The sequence below is a fragment of the Antechinus flavipes genome, chromosome 1 (genome assembly GCF_016432865.1).
Source record: "Antechinus flavipes isolate AdamAnt ecotype Samford, QLD, Australia chromosome 1, AdamAnt_v2, whole genome shotgun sequence".
NCBI classification, from domain to species: Eukaryota; Metazoa; Chordata; class Mammalia; order Dasyuromorphia; family Dasyuridae; genus Antechinus; species Antechinus flavipes.
In genome coordinates, this window is record NC_067398.1 from 680,417,787 (window position 1) to 680,438,379 (window position 20,593).

The following is a 20,593-nucleotide window of genomic DNA, read 5'->3' on the forward strand; positions in this document are numbered from 1 at the left end:
TAAGGCCACCACCTCCCTTCACCCTCAATAGAGAGGATACCCGAAACTCATCTCCGCCCCTGCCACGACGCAGACTCAGAAACCAGACATGGCGGGTACACCGTGTTCATTCTTTATTGTTCCCCCGCACCCCCTCGTCCTGCTACAAAAAGGCCCGGGCCCGGCCCGTTCCGGCCCCATCGCCCCACCCCACCCCTCACTCCCAGCCGAGAGGGCCGGACCAGCAGCCGCGCTGGGGCCGAAGTCCCGCTGCGGCTCCAGAGTCACTTCCTAAAAGCAAACCCTAAAACCATAAATAAGGCGCTCAAAGCGTCCAGTCCACTCCCATGAGGGGCTAAAAACTTCTCCTCGCGTAACTTGTCCGCCGGTCAGTTCACAAGCAAGGAGTTTTCCTGTGAAGGTTCCCTGGGAAGGAGCAGAAAGACATGGGTGGGAGGTGGGGAAGGCGAGCTCCCCGGGGCATCCCCCACGGCCCGCCCAGACCCCCGGGTCGGAGTACCTGGAGCAGCAACAGCATAGAAGGCTGCAGGCGGAGCCGCTGCCTCGCCGGAACTTGCCGGAGGTGGGGCTGTCCTGACACTGGGCGATGTAGGCCTGGAGCTGGCTGCCCTGAGCCTCGCCCTCCGACTGGTGCTGCTGCAACAAGCAGGAAGGGCTGCTGTGAGGGGGTGGCCACAACGTGGGCAGAGGGTGGGCAGCTGGAGCACATGCACGTGTATGTGCTGGGGTGGGGGAGGGGGCAGCTGCACATTCCAGCGTAGAGAATGGGATGTTTGGGCCTAAAGGGCTGTGCCCCTGCAGCAGATTGGCTGCCCCAGTGTGCCTGCAGGGCCTGAGCCATAACCAAGCACAAGTCATCCGGAGGTGTCCCATAAAGCTCTATGGATAAGTATGGGATGTGGGTTTGTGAGATGCAGCGCCCGCCGGGGCCTCCACGTTCCAGAGGCTGAAGGAACCAGGATGGAGGGAGGGAGGGGCCCAGGGCTGAGGCAGGCCAGGGACAAGCACATTTTCGACTGGGCCTTACCTTGATGGTCTCATAGGAGCCAGTGATGAGAGCAATGAAGAGGCTGAGAACCATGTAAATGAAGAGGCTGATGAAGGAGTAGAGATAGAGCTGGGAGAAAAGCCAGACCAGGCCACTGTGAGCTTGCATGGCAGCAAAAGTCACAAACATGTCATCCCCATTGATGAGTGAGAACAGGCACTCTGACACCATAGAGAGGGAACGAAACTGGAAGAGAGCAAAGAGCAATCAGGGTGAAAGAAAACCACTGAGACTAGGGGGAAGGAAGGGGAAAATGGGGAAAAGAAACAGAACCAGGGAAGAGAGCCACAATTAGAGAAGCTTAAAGGGCCCTCTCCTCTCCCAACAGCTGATCCCAATTGTTCCATTTCTCCTCCCTTACATCCTCTACCAAAGTCCTCCCTTAACTGGTCATTCTGGACCCCAAGGCAGCCTGAGAAGCAGAGTGGCCACCCAAAAAGCCCCTTCCCCAGGAAAGGGCCTGGCCCTCCTTCCCCTGCTGATGTCCTAATGAGCACCTTCATGTGGTACGGTCCCAATACTATCCAGCCACAGAAACAATAGCCCAGGTAGATGACTGCCACACAACAGCAGAAACGCATGACGCTGGGCAGAGCCACTCGAAGCGTGGCAATGAGGATCTGGAAGAGACCACAGTGGCCATCAAGGCTTCCGCAAGAGCTGGCCAGCCAGCCCTTCCCTCTCCCCCATCTCCCATGTGAGGGCAGGCAGGGGGGCCCACAGTCACAGCCCTCGCAGCCAGGGCACCAGAGTTTGGGCTCCCATCTCTCTCTTGCCCCAAGATAGGGAAGGGTTGGTTGCTGGCCTGGCTTCAAATCACACCCCCTCCCCAAGGGGCGGGGCAGGAGCCAAGGCTGTGAATAATGGGAAGGGGTCTGGGCTCACATTGTATTTCTGAAAGAAGGTAAGGTACCGGATGACGCCAACCCAGACCAGCAGAGTGGAGGTGCCCAGTAGGATGCTGCAGACATCATAGCTGGCCAAGTTCTGGGGGCACAGGGAGCTCCATCAGCTCTAGGGGGTACATGGCCCCCACCTGATACAATGGCCTCCTCAACTGTCCCCTTGCATATTGACCCCCATTCTGTGCCATGTGAGCAGATGCATGTGTGTGTGCACCTACTTGTGGACTTGGAGACAAAAGAGCAGTCAGATGGGAAAGGGGGCAGTGCCCAGGGTGGGGACAGCCAAGGAACCTGGAGGATGATCAGGATGACTACTGGCCCCAGAGGATACATACAGACACAGGAGAGAGAAGGGGCAGGGGAGGGGAGAGGGCACCCAGCAGACACCAGAGGGACACTGACTCACAAGCTTGGCAACCAAGGAGAAAGTAGGATGACAAAGATAAGGTACAGTTTTTAGAGAACAGGAACAATAAAGATCTCTTGGGGACATAAGCCTAGCTGGGAAAAGGGGACAGACTGTGGGCTCTATGGTGATCCTACCTTGAAATGTCTCCAGGAATCTGGATCCCACAAAAGGAAAAGGGAGGCCTTTTTTACCCAGACCATGGCCTCTTCCAGGCTTGTCATGGTTCTAATGAAGGTCATGTGGAGCAGGAATAGGGGTCCCTTTGGGAATGCATCATATTCCCCACTCCCTTATCCCTTCTAGAAGTGGGGGGGGGGGGCAAACTTCTGTCTCCCCTTTTCCCTACACGACCTCCCATACCCCAAGGAGCCACTCCTCCTTCTGCTCTCCCCTCCCCCCAGCAAGGGGACCTGCCTGACTTCTTGGGACTGGGAGGCCGTGTCCCCCAGCCCACCTTGGCCTCAATGCCAATCTTCATGATAGTGCCAGATATGGTGAGGATGTCACTGGCTACAAGAAGGATGTACCAGCCATTCACAAACTCCAGCCGTTCCCACAGGCTCAAGGCATGGCCCTGGCGGCGACGCAGGAAATGGGCAAATTCCTGAGAAATGAGGAAAAATGCTTCAAAATGCCCACCCAATGCCCCAGATTCACTTCCTTCTTCCCAGTAATCCTTGCTTTGGGAGGCAATTCCAAGACTATGAATGATGGGAGGGTGGCCCCAAGACCTTGAGTAACAGAAGACAGTGATTAGGGAGAAGGAAGAGAGGGTGACCCTAAATCTCACAGTTTGCAGCAGGAAACCACGCAGCAGGGAACGGGCACAGAGCAGGAAGGACAGGGCGCAGGTCAGAATCACTACCACATCGAAGAAGAGGCGGAACCGGTTGTCTCCTGGAGAAAATATGTTGTTTTGTGGGAGGCAAGAAAGGGGAGACCAAGGCTCTGAACAAGAAAGGGACAAAGGCAGAGAGAGCAGAAGGTCCCAATGGTAGAGAAGTTGAAGGGACAAGCCTGAGACTACGGTCAGGGTCTTACCGTGCCCAAAGACGCTGGGATGTTTGCATTCCTGAATGTGGGCACTGGTCTCTAAGCGAATAGGGACTCGCCCACTGTGGGCTTTGTTGTCAAATGTAATCTGGAGATAAAGCAGAATGTCACTGATGATAAATGTGAGTGGTGCTGAAAAACAGGGGGAAGACCTGCTGAAACTAGTTAAGGATGAAGCAGAATGATAGTCATAATCTCAACAGCCAACAGTTACGAGGGCTTACTGTGTGCCCGGGGCTGTGCTGGCGCTTTACAATTATCTCCTTTGATCCTTACAACAACTCTGGAAGGAAGTGCTCTTTATCAACCCCATTCTTCAACTGAGGAAACTGAGGCAAACAAGTCAATTAAGTGACTTGCCCAAAGGATCTGGGCCCACATCTAAACTTGGGTTTTCCTAATCCTAGCCCCAATGGCCCTTCGCTGCCTATATACACGGATGATAAATGGATCAATGAAAAGGACAATAAAGCTGACCAGGAGACAAGCCAGTGAGCTGCCTCCACCTTCATCACCCAGGCACGAGGGGGAGGGTCTTCATCACTCCACCTCAGGACTCCCAGCCTCAGCACAAGGGCAAGTGCTCTCATCACAGGGTAGCCTGACACAGACTTGTGAGGCGGCAGTGAAAGCATCAGTGACCCCCTTCTAAAGAGAAAGAGGAGGTTCCAAAGGCTCAACTTCCTGCCTCCCTGCTCCAGGGTCCAGAGGGATGCTGCACAAACCCTGGTCAGACTGAGAACCACCACGGTCAGCTTCCTAGCCCTTCCCTCCAGTCTGGGGTCTGTGAAGGCAGTCACAGGATGCAGGAGCAGGTCTGCAAGGGCCCTCACACTTTACAGAGAAAGCAATGAGGGAGGCTTAGAGAAAGAAGGAGTTGGCCCAGAGTCACAGCTATCACACAGCTATGAAGGAGCAGAGCCTAAAAACTCCAAATCCAGTCCTTCCCTAACTCTGCTGCTTCCAAGTTCCAGCACCTTTCTGAACCAGGATGATCTCTTCACTCTCCTTGCAGCCCACCAAGCTCCCGCTGTATTGTCTCCCTGACCTTACTCTATCCTACTACTCGTCCCCCACCTTCAATGCCGACCTCTACCGGGCCCACTCTGGCCCACCTGTGGCTCCAGAACCAAGGACAATTCATCACTAACTCACAACTCGGCAGCCTCCCACCCTCCAGGACTTAAGGGCCCCAACACAAGGCCAGCACAGAGAAGGCGCTGCCTCCCTCCTGCCTTCAAGCCCGAGCTCACCAGGACAGTGAAGGTGTAACAGTCCGGGATTTCGTTGTTGATAATGGTCTGCAGGTTGATAGTCTTGAGCTGGAAGCGGATGGTGACATTGATGAGCCTGAGTGGTGGAGGGGAGAAGACGGAATGAAGGGGACGGGACAGGAGAAGCACCAGTTGCCTTTGGGAAAGCCCAGCAGGCCCTGCTTCTCCAGGGCAGTGAGGAGCGGTCAGGACGGCTCTGCCGACCCTGCCACTGTGGCTTCCTGACCCACCCCTGAGGAAGTCCATCTGCAGCTGGAGTCAGTACATGCCTCCCTTCCTCCAAAATCCCTTGTTGGAGGGGGTTGGGGGCAGCAGATGAAGACAACCAATAGGCCCATTTCACAGACCCACAGAAAAAAGGAGCAGAACCTGCAAAGGGGGGAGCAGAAATCGGGAGGCAATTACTTGTGAAACTTGAGAGTGAAGTTCTTGTAGCTACTGCCCTGGGCCAGAAGGGAGTCCTCATCTGGGGGCTGAGGATAGCGCTCGGCAGGGTCCACCCTGACACAATCTGGAAAGATAGGATGGGCATCGTGGAGGCTCTCTGCCCTGGCCCCTTACCTCCAAGGGAAGGGGCAGGCAGTCTCTCCATGAGAGGCTCCACAACTGGTACTTCAAGTCTCCAGGCCTCCAAAGCCCAGCACTGACTAGCCAGCAATTCAGGCCCCTGTGTGCTAAGTGCTCCGGGGCATTGGTTCTGAGAATCAGAGGACCAAAATAATATGGTTGCCGTGGGGGGAAAAAAAAACACTGAATTTGAGGTTACAGGCCTTAGGTTCAAGTTCCAGCTCTGCTATTTATAGCTGGGTTACCCTGGGGAGTAGCTCGACCCATCTCTCTCCCTTTCTACAAAATGGGGACCCTCATGCTTGTACTTCCTCTCTCACAGGACTGTGGGGAGCAAAGTGCCTCACAGTACTTCGGAGATGAAAGCTATCAGGATTACAAGTAGAGAAATGGATTCCAAACACTAAAGAGATCAAGCTGAGTGCCAAGAATGGAGAAAACCTTTGTGAAAAGATTCAAGAGACCCCGAGAGCCCTTTAATTTTTGTCACAATGGATCCTTTTATCTTTACTTGTCTTTGGTCATGGGGAGGTAGAGAAATGTTTTCATGGCCAAAGGCTTTAAGGAAAGGAGGGGAAAATCCAGGAGAGTAAAATAATAGGTGAACCTTGGAGGGGATGGGACTAGGCATTGGGAGGAGGCTCTAGGGGGCATTCCTGAAAGATCCCCACTTCAGTCTCAGCCCTTCTCCTTCCCTCTACCCTTCATATCCATATCCCCCATACTAACCGGTGATCACCATCGGATCGATGTCAAAGGTATCATTGGCAGGATCGATGTGCCCATGACGATAATATTGTTGGCACAATGCCAGAGCCGAGCCGTTGGCCTCAGGGCCGCCTCCACCTGGCACATAGGCATATCTGCCCAGGGACTGCTCAGGGATCCGCAAGTACTGGCAGGTGGCAGACAGTTGGCAGGGGTAGGAAGGAAAGGAGTCATTACCCCTCCACCATGAGCTGTCACTATCCCTAAAATCCCCAATCCTGGATTTATTTCCCACCACATCTCTGTATCCTCATACCTGATCCACAGCAAAGATGATGGACTGGTTGAGGTCGGCCTGAGTATAGACAGCATAGCTATCATCAGCTCCATCTGCATAATTCTTGAGGAAGAGATGTTTGAAAGCTACTGTGTTCTCCTCTCGAAACATCACCACAATCTGGTTACTGAGCCCAAACAGGATGAGCTGCCAAGGAGGGAGGCAAAGAAGAGGTGCCGGGGTGACGCTGAGGTAGAGCTGCCCCCACTTGCTGTGGCTCTGACTTTACTTCCAAGTCTCAAAGGAAAACATCCATCCCAAAGACAATTACATTTCCTTTTTAGTCTGGGATGAAAATGGCATGGGGGGAGAGGCAAGGGAAGGAGAGAAAGAAGTCTCCTCACACATAAGAGAAGACGAGCCCTGGGAGAAGGGTAAGATGGGGTGCCCACAATCTGAAAACAAGGGTTTCACCAGGGCTAAGAGTGGGGTAAAAGTGCAGTTTTCCATCTTTCTCTTCCCCATACTTCGAGTGTTTCCCTTATTCCCCCATTACCCTCAGGTAGCCCCCAGGGGCACCTGGATGGTGACGATGAGGATCTTGGCAACCTGCAGCATCAGCTTGAAGGGCTTTCGACCCTTGGCCCGGAACTTGTCACAGGGGCTCATAAAGAAATATTTGAGACGCCGGCGCAGATCTTCCTCCTCGCTGACAGGCAGAGACTCTCCTTGGGACCCATAGCCAGGACCTGAGCTGGGACTAAGCAATGGTGCTCGCTCTAGGGTTGGAGGGAAAGGGCCCTTAGAAACTGACTCCACATTCCCCAATTGATAAGTGGTCAAAAGATACTTTTTAAGGGAAGAAATCAAAGCTACCAATAACTACATGAAAAAATGTTCTAAGTTACTAATAATTTTTTTAAAATGCAAATTTACAGAACTCCCAGGTTCTACCTTATATCCATTCAGCTGGGCAAAGTTAACAAAAAAAAAAAAGAAAAAGAAAAGAAAAATGACAAATGTTGGAGGGATTGTGGGAAAATAGGATATCAGTCCATTTATCAAATCCAAATTAGTTAATTTAAAGTTATTAAATGTAAGAATATCCTGCAACCCAGTAAAACCAGTACTGGGATTATAGCCCATAAAGATCAAAGAAAAAGACCTATGTGTACAAAAGTATTTTTATTTGAGTGGCAAAAAAGGGGGAAACTGAAAGGGTACCCAGAAACTGAGGAACAGCTAGACAGATCATGTTCTACGAATTTGGTGGAATAATATCATGCTGTAAGAAATGATGAAGGGGATTCTATCAAAGAAATCAAAAATGACCTGTATAAACTGATGCAGAACTAAGAAAGCAATTTATTCAATAATGGCATTACTGTAAGATAAACAACTTTAAAAGAATGCTGATCAATACAATAACCAATAACAATTCCAGAGGACTCATAAAATAGACCATTCACCTCCTGAAAAAGGTTACAATGAAGACTGAAACATACAGTAGGGACATGGCCAAGGGCGGGCAGGGCTGGGAAGGAGAGAGGGGGAATTTATTTTCTTTCACTGTGCATTTGCATAAATTGTTAATATTTCTTTCATTGTCAACAGGGGAAGGGGAGAGGGAAGAAGTTGATTTTTCACTGATTGAAATTAAAACAAACAAACAATAAAACAAAAAAAGCCAGCCCTGGCATTAAGAGTTATTGCTGATGATCAGCTTCACAGAAAAGAAGCTCAGACTTTCAGTCTGGGACAACCCAGCCCATCTGAATTCCCTCAGCATCCTTTTCATAAGCACCATAAGAGAAAGAACCTCCTCCTTCTCCAGTCCAGGAAACCCCTGAATGCTTCTCATTATATTTACCTTCCCCAAGTCTGTTCTCTCATCTATAAAAATGAAGGAATCAGACCGAACCATGTTTGTGATCCCTCCCACCCCTTACACTAGGATCAATTATTAGAGAAGCCAAGAAAGCCAGCAGGTCATATCTTTGGCACTTAACTCTGGCCTGGCCAGAGTCCCCCTCCTGCTAAGTAATAAATAAGCACATTTCCACTGTGCTTTAAGATTTGGAAATCATTTTTCCTCAGAACTGAGTTTAAAAATGCAAGCATTGAGGCAGCTAAGTGGCGCAGTGGAGCACCAGCCCTGAAGTCAGGAGGACCTGAGTTCAAATTTGACCTCAGACACTTAACACTTCCTAGCTGTGTGATCCTGAGCAAGTTACTTAACCCCAGTTGCCTCAGAAAAAAACAAAAAACAAAAAAAACCAAGAATTATCCCCATTTCATAGATAAACTGACACTTTAAAAGGTTACATAATTGTCTGTCGATCTTACAACAAATAATTTCATTAATTCCAATGTTTTCAACCTCTCCAGTCTGGAGCTACACAGGTAGATAAGGCATCAGCTGGCAAGAACTCCCAGGGAGCATGGAAACTACTGCTGGAAATCAATGTCCTTCCTAAAAATTATCCCTTTCATTTATCAGGCCTTCTTCTCAATAACAAATTCCTAAAAAGGGTCTTTTTACTCATTGCCTCTACTCCCTCACCAGCCACACAGTCAATAAACATTTATTAAGTACTTACTATGTGCCAAACACCACACTAAGCATGGAGATACAAGGGAAGATGGTCCTTGCTCTTGGAGCTCAGGTGATCGGATCTCTGACACTGTCTCATAAATGAAACTCTTCTCAAAAAAGCTGTCAAGAATCCACCTGTTAAGTCTGATCGTCTCTCCTCCAGCTCTTATTCCTTTGATCTTCCCTCAGTTTCTTCCCCCCAGGACAAGATAGGGCAGAACAGTGACAAGAGTTTCTTCAATGGTCTCCCAGCTTCCAGGCTCCCCCCTTCTCCCAAGGCTTTTGACACGATTGCTAAATAAGACTTTTTAACGCATAACCCTGAACTCACTGCTCCTGCTACTATAATGAGACTAAAACAGATCCCTTTATTCAGCAATTTTTCACAGTACAGAACCATGCTGCCTTTTGGTTGGGTGTTCCATGGAGTTGGACACACCTGAAATAAGATTTCACCATCACTTGTGGCTGAGGAAAAATCCACGAGAAAGTGGCACTGGAGCTGAACTCAGAGGGGAACCATGGAGTCTAAGGGGCAGAACAGTGTACCCTGGACCTAGCAGACACAAGTTCAAAGACAGTCAACTTATGCAGCCCAGGCTGGCTAGATCACAGGGTCCCGGAAGGGAAGGAATGGGCAATAAGGCCAGAAAGAGAGCCTGAGTGGAAACATGGGCTTAAAATGCCAACAGAGGAGCAAGCATTTTATTGCGTGCCAGTACCTCTGCAAAGGCTCCGAGGCGAGAGACAGATGCGAGCACGGGAAACACCAGGAGGTGGCTCAGCTGGCTCCTCCAGTTCAGTAAGAAAGCTAAGGCCATAGGAAAGGTGATGAGAGGCTGATCAAGAGGTCACCTTGGGAGAGAAGGGGAGAGTGTCTTTACCCCAAAGGTGTCTGCCAAAGATCTCATATATAAGGAACTTCTAAAATATAAGAAGAAAATAAAATATAAGAAAAATATCACCAAATGATAAACAACACTCAGAAGATACAATGGATAGAGTGCTGAGCCTAGAACCAGTAAGACCCAAGTTCAAATGTGGCCTTAGATACTTTCAAGCCAAGTCACTTAACCTCTGTTTGCCTCAGTTTCCTCATCTGTAAAATAGGGGATAATAACAACACCCTCCTTAAGGGATTGTTGAGAAGATCCAATAAGATATTATATGTAAAGATCTTTGCGAAACATAAGAGTGACATATACATCTACTCTATTATTATTAGTTGAAGGAAATGCATCAGCAATTCTTGAAGAAATGCAAGCTGTCTACAGTCATGAGAAAAACTGCTTCAAATCATTAATTATTAGAGAAATGCAAGTTAAAACAACTCAAGTTTCAGTTCATGCCCATTAGATTGATAAAGTGTATATAAAGGGAAGAGGCTTCATAAAAAAGAGGCAGTAAAACATTGTTGGTGCAGTTATGATTGCTTGGGAGAGCAATCTGGAACTATCAAAATAGGGGTGCCCTTCCAATTACAACTACATACTCCCCTTACATCCTAAGGAGATCAAAAGATGAAAGTTCTGCATGTCCAAAAATATTTACAGCAGCTCTTTTCATAGTGGCAAAGAACTGGAAATCAAACAGGTATCCATCAATGGAGGAATGGTCAAACAAGTTAGGGTAGAATGTAACAGACTACGCTGTAAGAAAAGATGAAAAAAACTATTTCAAAAAAACCTGGAAGACCTGTATGAACTGAGTCAAAGTGAAGTGAGCAGAATCAGGACAATAATTTATACTATGACATTTTGTAATTGAACAATTTTGAGAGACCTGAGTACGCGGATGAATGAAATAACAAGCTATGATCTCAAAGGACCAATGAAGAATGCTACTTTTGGACACGGCCAACGTACACTTGACTGTGTATATTTGATATAAGGGTTTCAGTTTTGTTTTGAGGTTTCCACCCACCCAGTGGCATATGAGGAAAAAGGGTAAGGTAAATGCTTGATGATTTAAAAAAATTAAGAAAAAGATTTCAAAATTGATTAAATATTGGAGATGAAGAGAGTGAAAAATGGAGGATGATCCCAAGATTTCAGACCTCAGTGACTAAAAGAGTGGGGTATCCTCAACAGAAATGGAGAAAATTGGAGGAAGGGTAGATGTAGGAAAGCTTAATGAATTATTATCTTGAACATGATGAATTTTGAGATGCCTTTTGGATTTCCAGTCAGAGATATCTAATAGTAGGTATAGGAGAGAGATTATATCTAGATATATAGATCTGAAGGTCCACTATATATATATATATATATATATATATGTATATATACACATATATATATATATACACACACACACACATACATACATACATACATATACATAATAAATCTAAGATTGCCAAGAAAAAATGTCAAAGACAAAACCTCAAAAGACCTTCCTATAACTGTTTGTTATTTGTGAAAATAAGCCTTCCTCCCTTTTTCCAGGGATAGCATATTATACATGTAAAACAATGCAGAAGGGCTGGTTTTGTTAAACTGCATTTTACGGGGTTTTTTTTCATTCCTTATTTCAAGAAAGGCCTCAATGAGTATCAAAAAACGGATGGATATATTTAGAATTAAGGTGATGTAAAAACAAAAGACATCAATTTAAAATGTAAAAGGATTAACTAAACAAATAGAACCAGGAGAACAGTGTCTCAAAAACCTAGGGAGAATATTTAGAAAGAGGCAATGGTCTACAGTATGAATGTGAAGTGCTGCTGAAGGTCAAGAAGAGTGAGGACTGAGAAATGGATTTTGCAATTAAGAAATAGAATGGATTGAGAAGTGAGGAGGAAATAAAGAAAAGAAGTATGGTGATTTTTTTTTAAGATTCTGAATAGGAAAAGAATGAACTATAGAATAGCTTTGAAGGAGCACAATGCAGTCAACTGGAAAGTTTTTAAAGGTGGGAAGATCTGGGTATGTTTGTAGACAGCTCCAAAGAAACTAATAGTGAGACAAAGAGGAATTGCCTTAAGGATCCAGCAGGCATTGGGAGAAAAGCTAAAAACAAGAATTGTAGGATTGACCTTAGCAAAAATAAATACTTTTTCATCAGTCTGAAGCAGAGGAGAGAATGGGGGACAATACTGAGGTGTCCAAAAGAGATTTCCAAGTTGGAGTTAGTCAAGCTGAAGACAAGGTCCTCTCTACCTACAGGAAGGGAGCAAGAAGAGGAGAGAACAGACACTTTGGCACTTTCCAGATTTACTTCATATTCCTCCCCTTTCCAAATGACATTCCAGTTAAACCAGCTTCCCAACTGTTCCCAAACTCAGCATTCTGTCCCTAACATCTGGGTTTTTTTGCACAAGCCGTCCTAACAAGACTCTCCAATTCTACCTAAGCCCCTTAGAACCTTTCACTTAAAAGAATTTAAAAAGCGGCACATCTTTGAAAAGAAGTCTTTCCTGATTTCCTCAGCTGTTAGGAATCTCTCCCTTCATAGTTGGCTCTTAATACTTGACTGTTGACCTGCTTTGAACAAACTCTCCTCCCTTTCAACACAGCTTTCTCCTCTCTCTTGGACCTCCCAGTTTGAACAATCCTCATTCCTCTGAATTGGTTAACCAAACTCCCACACTTTTAAGCAGGGGTGTCTCCCCAAGTATTTTGTCCTGAGCTATTTGATCTTTACTTTCAACCTTGGTGTTCTCATCTGTTCTCATGAACTCAATTAACACCTCTCCATAATGACTCCCAAATTTCTAAATCCAGTGCTTTCTTCTCAACTGCCAACTGAATAATTCAGCCTGGACTTCCTGTTGGCAATTCAAACTCAGCATGTCTAAAGCTGAAATTCTATTTCCCCCTAAATTCACCCTTATCCCCAACTTCCTTATTTCTTTGGATGACATTACTGTCCTTTTAAACCTGCTGCTTCAAAACCTTGAAATCATAGGTGAAAGAGAAAGTTTTCCTTTTCTCCACTCACAATCAGTTGCAAAATACTGTTAAATTCCTCCCGCCCCTCATCTACATTCAGCCAGCATCATCAGCTTAATTCAGAATAACTTAACCTAGATTTTTTTTTTGATTCATCTGCTTCTTTCAAATCTCTCCACTTTACAATCCATCGTTCTCAGTAGCCAAAATAATCTTCCTAAGGTACAAATTGGACCATGTCATTCCTTTGCTCAGGAGGAAATTTCAGCAGCTCCCTCTAGGACAAGAGTTCTGAGTATGGGGTCCACAGATCCCAACACCTGTGAATAAATTTCAAAAAATCTGCAACTTTCTTTTTACTCGTCTCAAACTGAAATGTAGCATTTCCTTCAATAATTTAAAAACCTTCTGGAATGGATGCTTTAGGTTTCATCAGTCTGCCAAAAGGGGTCTATAAAACAAAATAGATTATGAAGCTGCGCTCTGTAGTTTTGTCCCAACCTCCCTGCAAAGCCTTATTTTATATTACTCTCCTTAAAGATTCCACATTCAAGCAGTCAGACCACAAGCCTTTTCCCACCTACCGATATCTGCAGGGATCCTCCCTCCACCCCAGACAGGCAATCTTCACCTCAGTTTTTCAAGACCCTTATTTTCCTTTGAGGATCAGTGCAGGCGTTACCCACTCCTTATAGCTTTTCCTGACCCATTTCGTTTGAAGTGTTGTCTTCCTTTCCAAACTTTCCTACCTTGCTTTGCCGGGATCTCTTCTCGGACCCTGCCATTCTTGGTATTGTGTTATACCCCCTTTTCTCGGTTCCTGCCAAGCCATTCTTCCTCAAGAATGTAACTCAGTTTAGGAGAGGGACAGTACTTTGTTGTCATATGGGAGCGAGGACTTGGGACCCGCAGACTTGGTTTCTGAGGTACCCTGGCTATGTGACCCTGTCCAAGTCTTCGCTTATCCGCGCTTGACTTTCTCAATGTTCACAGAATGTTCCTCTAGCGAGGTTTAGGAGGCTGTCTTACATGTGCCGGGGTGGCTGGGCGACAATCCCAAACAACTCCGACTAGGACGGCTTTGGGTTTCTACTACTCTGTACTAGGCAGGACATCCGGAGAGGAACAGACAACTCGGAAACTAACCCCGAGGATGCAGCGCCCGGGGAAGCGGGGGCGCGAGTTCAAATCCTACCTCTGATCCGCAGAAGTTGGCCTTCCCTTTCCTGCCCCATCTCCCCGCACCCCTTAAGTCCCGTGGCCGGCCCGGTTCGGGGCCTCCGCACAAGCTGGGCCCAGGCCCGGCTCCCTTCAGGTCTCGGCCAGAATCCCAGCTCCTCCCCTGCGGGATGATCCGGTCCACGGCCGCTCGGACACGGTAGTACATATGTGACTGGCCCCATCAGACTAGCGGCCCCTTGAGGGCAGGGCCAATCTTTGGCCTCTCGGTATTCCCGGCACCTAGCCCGGTATGTGATTGGCACACAGTAGGCACTGCATAAGTGCAACCTGGCTTGGCTAGGGGGGATCCTCCCGGACTGCAGCCCAGCAAGACCCCGCGACCTCCTCTGGGCCGAATCCGGACTCGTACCCCGAGCCGGCTGAGTGGAGCGGGAGCAGCTCGGATGCCTCCGAGTCCGGGGCCCAGCGCCAAGAGCTTGAGGCTTCGGGGGCTCCTGACACCCTCGGCCTGGCTCCCGTGCCCCTTACCTGAGCCGCTACGACCCGCGGGGTCCGCCATGCCGGGCCTGCCGGGCCTGCTGGGCCGGGCGAGAACCGCACAGCTGAGACTAGAGGATTCCCGGTTTCGGTCGCAGCTACAGGCGCGGCTTCAAACCCGCCGCGTCAGCTGACCCAAGCCCCGCCTCCAGCACGCGATGCGGAAACCCATGCGGCTAGCCCGATGACGCTCACCTACCCCGCCCCTTCCGCCTACAAAGCGGAAGTGTCGAGGGAGGCCTGGCACGTGACGCAGGCGGGCCTCTCCCGCGTGACCGAGAGAGGCGGGGCTGCCCCGCGCCCTTGTCCCGGAGGCTGACGAGATGGAGGTCGTTCCTTCTTCGGCTTTCTCCGCCCGTGTGCGCGTGTACGTCCCTACGTGCACGTCTCTCGATCTGGGGCCCTCCACGTGTCTGCACAAGGGAACGCGTGTGCTTCTAGCCCCGGGCCCACGTGTGGCCGTGCGTCCAAGCAGGGCTGGTCCGGATTCGCTTCCGTCCGTATTCCCCGTGGGCCGCAGAACCGCGTCCGGTTTACACGTTCACAGCTTTACACACACGTGTGCCATGAGTTTGCCCGCCGTTCTGTACAGGCGGTGCTGGCCGGCCCGTCAGCGTAGGACCAGTGGATCCCGTGCCTAGGTTGTGTGCATAGGGGCCTTAAGTCTCTCGTGGCCAACCCCCTCCCCTTTTTTAGGAACCTGCTGCTCGGAGGGTAGGGCATCCTTAGCTCTCCAGACTGACTCCAAACCTCTGGAGTCACCAGTGAGCTCGGGGAGATGGGAGAAAGGAGCAGAGAATAAGTGGGGCAGGGAAGAGTATCATGGGCTTTGTCCCTTCCCGGGACTGCACTTCTAAGATCCTATCAGCACCCCCATCCTCCGTGCACAAAGGCAAATAGCACTGGCCAAGCCAATGGCTGCAATCTGCCCCAAAGATCATCTCCCAAAATGGAAAGGGCCATCTTTCCCAGTTGCACCTCTAGGGCCCCAGGCTCCAAGGCACAGTTAGTTCAAAGGCACCACATTAATTTAGCTGAGAGTCAGTTCCAGCCTCCAGGGTTGAAGCCGAGTCTTCTTTGATGGGAGGGACTTTCCCACCCCGAGACAGAGAACAGAGATAAAGGAAGAGTGGGGGGGGGGGAAGCAGAAAGACAGGAAAGGGACAGTCAGACCCAGAAAAGAAAAAAAGAAAGAGAAAAAGGCAGAGAAAAACTAGGAAGCAAAAACAGGCAGAGACACAAGCAGAGACAGCGCATCTGGACACAGCCACAACAAGGACCCACAAGACATCAGTGGGAGGATTTTACTAACACCATGAGCCTCGGACAGTACATGCCTCGACCCCATTGCCAGATTCCCCTCCCACCCCAGACCCAAACTTCCCCAACTACAGCCCTCAGGCTCCCTGTCCCACCCCCCCACCCACCCTTCCCCAATCCTGCCCTCACCCCTCAGGCCCTAGCGCTGCCTCTTCCCCTTGTCCCCAGCTGGGCCCCTAAGCGAGGGAACTTCAGTTATTTCCATTATCTCCATCATCGCCATCGCTATTGCCACTGCCATCACCATCACCACCATCATACTTGCCACCTTCATAGGTGGCATCGTCATCGAACTCCTCAGCACAGTCCCCACCTCCAAAGGTGGCATCGTCATCGAATTCCTCACCATAGTCCCCACCTCCAAAGGTGGCATCGTCATCAAATTCGTCACCATAGTCCCCACCTCCAAAGGTGGTATCATCATTGAATCCGTCACCATAGTCACCACCACCATAGTCATCTTCATTGTCCTCATCACCATAGTTAGCACCTCTAAAGGTGGCATCCTCATCGAATTCTTCACCATAGTCTCCGCCACCATAGTCATCTTCATGGTCCTCAGCAGCAGGAGCCCGGGTGGAGGGGGCCCCCGCAGAGGTCTCCCGGAGTCCCTCCTTGTCACCCTCGTGGATGCCCTTGTAGACATCACCCTGGACTCGCTCATAGACTTCATCTCCATCACCCCCGTAGACACCGTCCTGGGCATCTTTCTTCATCTCCTCTGGGATGCCTTCATAGGCGTCATTCTGGGCGCTCTTATACACGTCATCTCGGCCACCTTGGAAGACATTATCCTGGGCATTTTCATGGACCCCCTCCTGCATTTCCTCGTAGGTATCATCATGGACCACCTCATAGACTTCATTTTGGACACTCTCATAGATGTTTCCCTGAGTACTCTCCTGGATGTCCTTGTAGATATTCTCCTGAAGGGCTTCCAAGTCAGCCACTTGTCTGCCCTCAAAAACATGATTCTGCATCCCCTCATAGATGCCTCCCTGGACACCATCATAGATGCCGCTCTGGGCACCCTCGTGGACCCGCCGATGCTTGGTGAGGCTGGAGGCCTGGCCAAATCCCTTGCCACAGATTCGGCAGCGGTAGGGACGCTCGCCAGAGTGCACGTGGAGGTGCTGCAGGAGGGCAGAACTCTGGCCAAAGGCCTTGGAGCAGTGAGGGCAGGCGTAAGGCCGCTCACCGGTGTGCGTGCGGAGGTGGTGCTGCAAGTTGGAGCTCTGGCCAAAGGCCTTGGAACAATGTGGGCAGCGATAGGGACGCTCGGCTGTGTGTGTGCGTTGGTGCTGTAAGAGGGCCGAACTCTGCCCAAAAGCCTTGCCACACTGGGGACAGGAATAGGGCCTCTCACCTGTATGTGTACGCAGGTGTTTGAGCAGGCCAGAGCCCTGCCCGAAACCCTTGCCACAGACTGGACACTTGTGCGGGCGGGCACCACCATGGGTGCGTAGGTGCTGGGCTAGCAGTGAGCCATGGCTGAAAGCCTTGCCACATCGTGGGCACAAGTGTGGTTTTTCACCACTGTGGCTGCTTCGGTGCTTCAGCAGTGTGGAACGCCAGCCAAAGGCCTTGCCACAAGCACTGCATTGGTAGGGGCGAGCACCAGTGTGTGTGCCACGGTGCTGGGCCAGCGTGGCTCCATGGCTGAAAGACTTGCCGCAGTCAGGGCATCGATATGGCTTCTCCCCGCTGTGTGTACGACGATGCTGGCTCAGCCCTGAGCTCCGCCGGAAGGACCGCCCACAGTCCGGGCAGTGGAAAGGCCTAGGTGGGCTGGGTGGCCGAGGGGCACTGGCACCAACACTGATGCCAGAGCCTGCTGCCCCAGGAACTAGGTTTGCCAGACCTGGGGTACCTTCAAACCCAGAGCTTAAGTTGCTGTCCTGGTCTGGGAGACCAGACTGAGTAGAGGTAGGGGCACCATCTGGGTCAGAGAGGGCTTTGGGGGAATAGGTAAAGCCCTTGAGACCCTCAGGACCAGGACTAGTGCTGGGGCTGGCAGGTGAAGGAGCACCCTCTGGAGTGGGGAAGCGGCCCTCAGGGGTGGGGGTCCTGTCTGGGCCAGGGAAGGGGCCTTCAGGGCTGGGAGTATTGTCCAGAGATCCCTCTGGACTGGGGGCTCTATCTGGGACTGGACTGTCCACCACATCTGTGGGAAGAAGAGAAAGGATAATCAGGAGCTGGGGAATTGTGATAGAATGTTTCTTACTCTTAGAAGGGACTCTTCCCCAGGGAGTTGGAATCGCAGATTTCCTGCCTTCTTCCCCCAGTGGCCTAACTTTTCGATTACAAGAGTTACGATCACAAGAGTTCAAGTTAGGAGGCATCTCGAGATGATCCTGCCTGATCCCTTCATTTTAAAAATGGGGAAATTGAGGCTAGATAGGCAGGGACTTACTCAAGGTCACTCTTTCAGGCTTAGAATTTCAAGCCGGCCCCTCTGAGCCCAAAGCCCCAGTTCGGGCTGCCCCCCACTCACTAGATGCCTCGGCTCTCCTCTCTCCTCCTTCCTTCCTCCCTTCGTCCCTCTCCTAGCAGAGCTGGTGGTTCCTGGCAAGCCATCCCGGCTCTTACCTGCAAAGGGGCTTAAGACGCAGCTGTCTTCTTTGTCGCTGTCCAGGGTCTCCCGGGGGGCTCGGCCCCGCCGCTTCACTTCTCCTCTCTCCATCCGAGTGCACACCCCACCAGCCTGGAGGACACAGCTCTGGCCAAGAAAGGAAAGCGGGGCTCATGGGGGAGGAGAGCTCCGCAAACATCCACCCAGGTCCCCGAGGCAATCGGTGGGGCGCTCCCTTCCAGGCGGGGGTCTGAAGCTAGCCCGGCCTGAGGCTCCAAGCACCCTACTCCCCTCCCAGGGCCTCAGTTTCCCCCCCCCCCCCCTTCAAGAAAGAGAACTGGCTTCAAGGCCCGGAGGTGCTGGAGACGAACTGGGCCCGTCCGGGGAGTATCCCTCCTCGCCAACCACCAACGGGAAGCCCCAGGACGGAATGGGAGATGGGGGGGGGGGGGAGAAGGTGAGAGAAGCCGCTGCTCCCGCGCCCCGCGCCCCCCGCCCCCGCCCAGATTTTGGTAGAGGAAGCGGCGGACTCGAGGCCTGAGGGCCCGGCTCCTGCCCTTCCCCGGCCCCTCGTTCCCCAGCCCCTCGTCCCCCAATCTTGGGATTAAGACTCACCACAGCCCCGCTTCCAGGGCTCCGGCCTCTGCCGCCCGCCCGCCCCGCCAGCCGCCCGGCGCCTCCCGCCGCCCTGAGTCCGAGCCCGAGCCTGAGCCGAGCGGGAGCTGCTGGGACTTGTAGTCCGCCTGCCCGGCCGCTCCACTCGGCCGTCCGTCGGTCCGCGGGTCTGGGGGCGGGGCTGGCTCCGGCAGGGTCACCCCGACCGACAGCCCGTCCGAGCGAGCGCGGGCGCGGGCGGCGCCGGCGCTCCAGACTCCGCGGCCCCTGCCCCTCCTCCTCCTCCTCCTCCTCCTCCTCCACCTCCTCCTCGGCCGCCTCCCCCCGCGCTGGCCCCTGGCCCCCGCCCCGCCCTGCGCCTCGCCGTCCCCTCCCCGCCCCCGCGCCGTCCCCTCCCTCCCTGACCCCCCCGAGGCGCCCTCCCCGCCACCCGCGCGGACCCCGGCGCCAGCCCCCCCCCCAGCGGCGTCCCCTCCCCACGTGGTGCCTCCCCCCCCCCCCCCCCCCCGCGCCGAGTCCTCCGCTTCCCCGGCACTGGCCCCCTCCCGCCCCACTCGGTCCCCTCCCTCCCCCGATCCTCCCAGCCAGTCCTGGCCCCCTCCCGGCACCTCCCCCCTGCGCAACCCCCCCCCCACCCCTCCCCCGCCTCCTTCCGACGCCGCCCACCGGTCCTGGGGCCCCTTGTGGGGGAGGGGCTGCTCCCCAGCTCTGGCGAATGTGGGAATAGGAGCCGTTTCCTAGAGCGGTTCGACTTCTTTGTCCTGCCCGACCTCGCTGAGGCCAAGAGCCGCCCCCCCCCCCTCCCGGCCCCACCGGGCTCCCGCGCCCGGACCTCCCCTAAGGGCAAAGGAGAGGCGCCCCCTCCCCCAGCCGCGCTCGGGCCGTTCTCTCCCTCCTCCAGAGAAACACACAGACCGATCCTCTTCCTCCCCCCACCCCCCTCCCTGTCTTCAGCGGTCAGTGCCTACAGTGGCCGAGGGCCAAGGCGCGGCGTTCCTGGAGCACTCAGACGCCGCTGCGGCTGGGCCGCCTCTGCTGTGCTCCAGGGCCAGACATTTCCTCTAGACAGGCCTAGAAAGTCCTTCCTAACTGCAGGTGCGAGGCTACGGGGTCAGGGGGGGCACAACGGCGGCCACGGACTCGGAGGAGTCCCAAGCCCAGACCCCCGGCCAGGCCTCGACTTCTCCCTACGTCCCCAGCCCGCTCTAGTCCAAGAGAGGCCCCCGCGGAAGCGGATCATCTCTTCTGGTTCCTCAATTCCCCCGCCAGCGGAACTCGCTCCTCCTGCTTCTCCTTCTCCCTGTAGCCCTCCCAGGCGCCTCGACGTCCCCCGATTTCTTTCCTCCTCCCACCCAGCTTGCTACAAAGTGGCTTGTCTTTCCGGCAGATGCCAGTAGCCCATGCCGTCTGCAGGCTGTGTGTCAGCCTGGGGCCTAAGCTAGGAATTGGGAGCAGGAGGACTAGCACTTTACAACTTTTTATAAAGAAGTGGTGGCTAAGAGCCTGTGAGACAACTTTGCAACCACAAAACTCAATTAGAAGATTATAGTTACAGTGTCCTATATCTCCAATCCCTCAATCACTTAAGCGGTGGAAGCACAATCAGCCCCCTGTCTGTACCTTACAGAAAGCTCCAG

The 20,593-nt window shown here is 52.0% G+C and overlaps 2 protein-coding genes across 3 annotated transcripts; both read right to left on the reverse strand.

The window, feature by feature from the left end:
* Positions 1-96: 96 nt before the first annotated feature.
* Positions 97-14,576, reverse strand: MCOLN1 (mucolipin TRP cation channel 1). Of its 2 annotated transcripts, none has more exons than XM_051972536.1 (14): positions 14,441-14,576; positions 6,821-7,020; positions 6,281-6,448; positions 5,986-6,151; positions 5,095-5,200; positions 4,669-4,765; positions 3,404-3,503; positions 3,153-3,259; positions 2,817-2,966; positions 1,934-2,035; positions 1,546-1,668; positions 1,028-1,234; positions 500-633; positions 97-405 (listed from the first exon to the last, which is right to left on the reverse strand). In XM_051972536.1, exons 1-14 carry the CDS (start codon positions 14,469-14,471, stop codon positions 369-371), a joined length of 1,728 nt encoding a protein of 575 aa, XP_051828496.1. In that variant the 5' UTR covers positions 14,472-14,576; the 3' UTR covers positions 97-368. The 2 variants fall into 2 exon arrangements, with proteins under 2 accessions (XP_051828496.1, XP_051828495.1); XM_051972535.1 differs by having other exon boundaries at positions 500-636; positions 14,441-14,572.
* Positions 14,577-15,721: 1,145 nt separating this feature from the next.
* On the reverse strand, positions 15,722-19,228 carry ZNF358 (zinc finger protein 358). Its single transcript, XM_051972533.1, has 3 exons — positions 18,957-19,228; positions 18,359-18,488; positions 15,722-17,933 (listed from the first exon to the last, which is right to left on the reverse strand). Exons 2-3 carry the CDS (start codon positions 18,450-18,452, stop codon positions 15,961-15,963), a joined length of 2,067 nt encoding a protein of 688 aa, XP_051828493.1. The 5' UTR covers positions 18,453-18,488; positions 18,957-19,228; the 3' UTR covers positions 15,722-15,960.
* Positions 19,229-20,593: the final 1,365 nt, after the last annotated feature.

Excerpts from the sequence above, each read along its gene's own strand:
- MCOLN1 (XM_051972535.1), bottom strand. The coding sequence starts at position 14,471 with ATGGCGGACCCCGCGGGTCGTAGCGGCTCAG. Across the intron at positions 5,201-5,985 it reads CGATCCGATGGTGATCACCG|ATTGTGTCAGGGTGGACCCT; the intron begins GTTAGTATGGGG and ends CTATCTTTCCAG. Across the intron at positions 4,766-5,094 it reads TTCACTCTCAAGTTTCACAA|GCTCATCAATGTCACCATCC; the intron begins GTAATTGCCTCC and ends TCCACCACTCAG.
- ZNF358 (XM_051972533.1), bottom strand. The coding sequence starts at position 18,452 with ATGGAGAGAGGAGAAGTGAAGCGGCGGGGCCGAGCCCCCCGGGAGACC. Across the intron at positions 17,934-18,358 it reads CGTCTTAAGCCCCTTTGCAG|ATGTGGTGGACAGTCCAGTC; the intron begins GTAAGAGCCGGG and ends TTCTTCCCACAG.